Source organism: Gavialis gangeticus, unplaced genomic scaffold (assembly GCF_001723915.1).
Source record: "Gavialis gangeticus isolate Ggan-Ray unplaced genomic scaffold, GavGan_comp1, whole genome shotgun sequence".
Classification (NCBI taxonomy): domain Eukaryota; kingdom Metazoa; phylum Chordata; order Crocodylia; family Gavialidae; genus Gavialis; species Gavialis gangeticus.
In genome coordinates, this window is record NW_017729024.1 from 163,977,686 (window position 1) to 163,982,142 (window position 4,457).

Sequence of the window (4,457 nt, forward strand, 5' to 3'; positions counted from 1 at the left end):
GTGGAGCTTACCTCTGCGAGCCCTGGCATCGCCCTAGAAGAGAGCAGGACAGACCCTCAGTGCCTGCTTGTGGTGGTGCTGCCCAGCCAGCCCCCCGCCCTGCTCCCCACAACCCCCTGGCACCCCTGCCTAGCCCCTACCCACCCCCAGACCCCTACACACCCACCCTCTTGCTCCCACCTGGCACAGCCCCGCACATCCCTGTGGACCCCTGGCCTCTCCCCTGCCCATGCTTAGGACCCCCTGTCTCCCCCCTCCATCACTCCCCAAGCCTAGGCCCCCCCACACCTTTCCGCCTCTGGCAGAGGACGAGAGCCAGGACCAGGAGTGCCAGGAGCAGCAGGGCAGCAGGGAGCAGGGCAGCAAGGAGTGGGAAGTGGTCGTTCCCCACAGTCAGGGAGCGCTCGGCATGGCCCCACGCGTTGTTCGCCCGGCAGGTGTAGGTCCCGTTGCGCCGCAGCGTGATCTCCACCGCGCTCTGGAAATGAGCCTGGGCCTTCGGTGGGGATGGGCTCTCTGGGGTGTTGCCAGGGCCCCACCAGGTGATGTTGGGCAAGGGTCTGCCCTCGGCCGTGCAGACAGCCCGCGCCGGCCCTGGCCCCTCCAGCAGTGTGAGGTTGAGGATGCTGGGCGGTGCTGCAGGGCACAGGGCACCGTGGGCAGGGGCTGGCAGACCCAGGTGCTGGTTCTCCCCTCTCCCCCCCAATACCTGAGGACTGGGAGCAAGTGCTGCCGGCCCTCGGCCCGGGGCCCATGATGGCCTGCCCTGGCCCAGCCACCCCTGCTGCCAGCAAGCCCTGGGGTAGATGCCGAGAAGCGTCTCAGAGCTCCCGGGCACAGGCACCCAGCAGGGGCCACCCCAGGGGTTTTCACGCTGAGCCTCCACCCAGCTACAGTCTAGTGGGCAGAGCCCAGCGCCCCGGGCACCCCGTGGGCTGCCAGCTTGGCGTGGTACCTTCCACAGTGAGGATGAGGGGGGGCTTGTGCGTCCAGCACTGCCCAGATATGTTCAGCTCCACGCGGCACTCGTAGGGCCCGTTGTCCTCAAAGTTCAGCCTGGCCACCCGCAGGGACAGGTCATGCTGGCGCGGGTCCCCAGCCAGGCTGTAGCGACTGTTGGACCCCGGCTCCTTGCTGCAGTTGCCATTTGCGTTGCTGATGTTGGCCACCAAGCACTGGAAGTAGGGCTTCCAAAGGACACGGATGTTGTCCTTGTAGTTTATGTTTGGGTGTGTGAAATTGCAGGGCAGCACCACGTCACTACCCTTCAGCCCTGTTACTGCCGTGGGCATCTGCATACTCCACTTGAGCCCCCGCGCGCTGCAGGTTAGCGCGGCCCCTGCAAGGAGAGCGGGGACACCTGAGTGCCCGGGCAGGCGGGGGTCACAGAGTCATGGTCACAGAGCCGTGCAGCTGGAAGGGACCTGCGGGGTCACCTCTGGTACAAGCCCTGCCCGATGCAGCATCCACCCTGTGCAAACCAGCCGGGACACACCCAGCTTCTGAAGTCTACAACCACTTCCCCTGCTGTGGGGAAAACGGGCACGGCAGTGGCCAACGTCCTGCTTTTATAAAAGGGGTTACTAGATGCTCCGGGCAGAGGTCGTGGCTCTGCTACAGAGGAAGGCAGCCCCCCCACCAGTCTGAGGTGGGAAATCCCCTTCTGCTCCCAGTGCAGTGGTGGGCAGAGCTTGAGCGCAGGGACAAAACCCCCCAGCCAGGGCCCTGCGGGTCGGTGCAGCCGGAGCACTGGCCCAGCCCCAGCCCGGGCGGCAGCAGCCCCAGCGCCTCGGGGCAGGTGAAAACCCCCCAACACGGAGCAGCAAGGGAGAAGGGGGCAACAGCACAGCCCAGAAGCCTGGGAAATTCCCACAGCAGAGCAGGGGCCTCGCTGCACCTGAAGCATCCCTGCCAGTAGTGCCCAACCTCTCCTTGACACCTCCAGCACCGGGGAGTCCCCCCCACTGCCCACCCTGGCTTCTCCCCCACGGCCTGCCTGCTCCGACCGCGAAGACGCGTCTCCGAACATCCAGTCTAAATCGACTGTGCGGCAACCTCAGGCCATTGCTCTGCATCCTCGTCTTGTGGGACGTTTGCACCCACCTGGCGCCGAGGTAGGCCACGCTGCTCCTGAACTGCCCTCCCGGACACCGGTGCAGGCTGGGGAGGGGGCATGCCCGGCATGTGCTGCCTGGGCCCCGTGCTGGCGCTGTCCCGGCCCTGAGGGCAGCCTAGACCCTTCCAGCTCTTGTCACAGCTGTCTGCTAAGCCCGGTGCCCTGCCCCGCAGCCCGCTCCTCTGGCCGGGGGGGTAGGAATGGGTTTTCCAGGATGGTGAGGCCCTCAGCTGCCCAACAGCACTCAGGGACTTCAGTGGGGCTCCTAGGGCACAACCCCAGCCCCAGGCTGGAGCTTGCTCCCGCCTAGGCCCTGTCCATCCCAAGCAGGCCCTTGCTCCCAAGCAGGCCCTGCCGATCCACGCCTGGCCGGGGTGTGCGCAATACCTTGGGGATCCCCAGGCTGAGTGTGCAAGCAGCCAGATGCACCAGGTTGCCTTGGCCGGAGCCCCTGCCCCCTCCGTGTCCCAGCCCCCGAGCGCTGCTTCCGTGCCCCCCGCCCTGGCCCAGTCGGGCTCCTACCTGCCAGCAAGGCCAGGAGGCAGAGGCCATGCGGGACCATGGCTCTGTGCCAGCAGGGAGAGGGCTGGCTGGTCCTGGACAGGCGGAGGCTGGAGCTCTGCAGCAGAGGGATGTGTCAGGCCAGCCCTTGCCCTGCAGCCAGTTGGGCAAGAGCAGAACGGCAGACCGGGGAGAGGGGCGCGTGGCTCCGGCCCGCGGGGGGAGGCGGTCACTTCCCCTTTGCTGCAGCTGCCGCTGCTGGGAGCCGTCTGCCGAGAGCAGGAACCGGCTGCCGCTGCAGCCCCTGGGCCTCAGCCATTTCCCCCGGCTGTGGCCTTGGCCCTCTGGCCGGCCCCTTGGGCGGACTCTCGCCTCCCGGCGAAGCCCCGCGGGCACGTGCCGGGCGTGGGGCAGCATCTGCCTCTCGAGCAGGCACCGGGGCCCAGCCTGTTGCCTCCTCGGGGTCCGCCGTGTCCGTGTGTCCCGACAGGCGCCCGGGCTCTGACTGCCGCTGCGGCCGGCAGGAACAGCTCGTGCGCGCTGGCCGGGACAAGCACGGGCCGCATGCTGGGTCGGGGTTTATAGGCACGAGCTCCCCGGTCCTGGCGCGGCCCCCTGCACCTTTCTGATGAACTGGGACTTTCTCCTGAGGCTTTAGCTTCCCTTATCTATTTCCTTTACTTCACAGCTGCTTGTTCCTGTCAGTCACAGCCTGCCAGCTTCTCCCATGCGCTGTGCGGTGCATTTCCGCTCCTGAAGTGCCTCCCACTGTGCCCCTGAAGGCCCAGCCGCACCGGGGCAATCTCCTGCCAGCCGGCGCCTGCCAGGTGGAGCAGCTCCGGCCTGGCCAGCACGTGCAAAACCTGCCAGCGCGTCCCAGCCCTTGCTGCATGCAGCTTCCGCAGCCCGAGGCCAGCGGGACCCGCGGATCTGCACGCCTGGTGCCCCGGCTGCACGCAGGCACCTGATCCCGAGCAGGGCCAGGCAGTGTGCGGAGCAGCTGTCTTCAGATCAGTGTATGGGGGTGTGGGGACGACAGTCTGAGGCCCCCGTGGTGAGGGAGGGAGTGGGGCAGGGGCTGGGGGTGCTGCCCAGCCAGGGTGGTGAAGGACCCGTGGCCAGGGCAGGGAGCAGGACAGAGCAACGGGTGGCTGGCCCACGGGTGTGGGGGGGCAGCTGCCCACCGCTGTGTGCACCCCCAAGGGGAGGCACGGGTGGGGCATGTGATCGCTGGGTTTCGGCGCGGGCAGATGTGGGCTGCCTGCTGCAGACCTGGGACTCTCTGCCTTTGCCCCGGGGACCGCTGCTGGCCGCGCGTCCCCTGCCCGCCCGGCAGCAGTGGGGGCCGCGAGTTGTGCCTCCCGCTGCTGGGTGGGCAGGGGGCACACGGGGGGGGGGCCCGGGACAAAGGGCCCTGAGTCCGCCGTGGCCAGCCCACGTCCGCCCTTGCCCCACCCCACTCCAGTGGGGAGCAGGGAGGAGGGGGGGGGCTTGTGCCACCCAACCCCAGCCTGGCCGGGTCCTCCCAGCCTCCCCCGCGGGGCACGGAGGCCCTCCCCACCCTTGGCAGTGTCGGCACCGCGAGTCACGGTGCGGTCGGCCCCAGTCGCAGCCCCCAGCCCCGGCAGAGCTGCTCCAGTCTGGTTCCCGCAGCTGCGGGGGATCTCGGGGGGTGACCAATGAAGGGCCGAGCCCCTTGACGCGCCCGCCTGGGCCCGTCTCGCGGTGACTGTCCCGGTCCCCCCAGCCCAGGCGAAAGGAAGCCCGCCCCGCCCTGCCCAGGCCCAGGCCCAGGCCCAGGCCCAGGCCCAGGCCACGGGTGCTGGCTGCATCCCTTTAT

At 68.7% G+C, this 4,457-nt stretch overlaps 2 protein-coding genes across 2 annotated transcripts in view; both read right to left on the reverse strand.

Annotated features, from left to right (window-relative positions):
- LOC109298149 (sialic acid-binding Ig-like lectin 15) overlaps positions 1-2,974 on the reverse strand; it is a 9,083-nt gene extending 6,109 nt beyond the window's left edge. The window contains 4 exon segments of the mRNA XM_019518285.1: positions 12-33; positions 289-961; positions 963-1,339; positions 2,639-2,974. Coding sequence (XP_019373830.1) covers positions 12-33; positions 289-961; positions 963-1,339; positions 2,639-2,678 — 1,112 coding nt within the window. The 5' untranslated portion in view covers positions 2,679-2,974.
- The window catches only part of FAM221B (family with sequence similarity 221 member B), an 8,342-nt gene continuing 6,731 nt past the window's right edge, over positions 2,847-4,457 (reverse strand). Inside the window, exon 6 of the mRNA XM_019518286.1 lies at positions 2,847-3,157. Within this exon, the coding sequence (XP_019373831.1) occupies positions 2,847-3,157 (311 nt within the window). The remainder of the gene's footprint in view (positions 3,158-4,457) is intronic.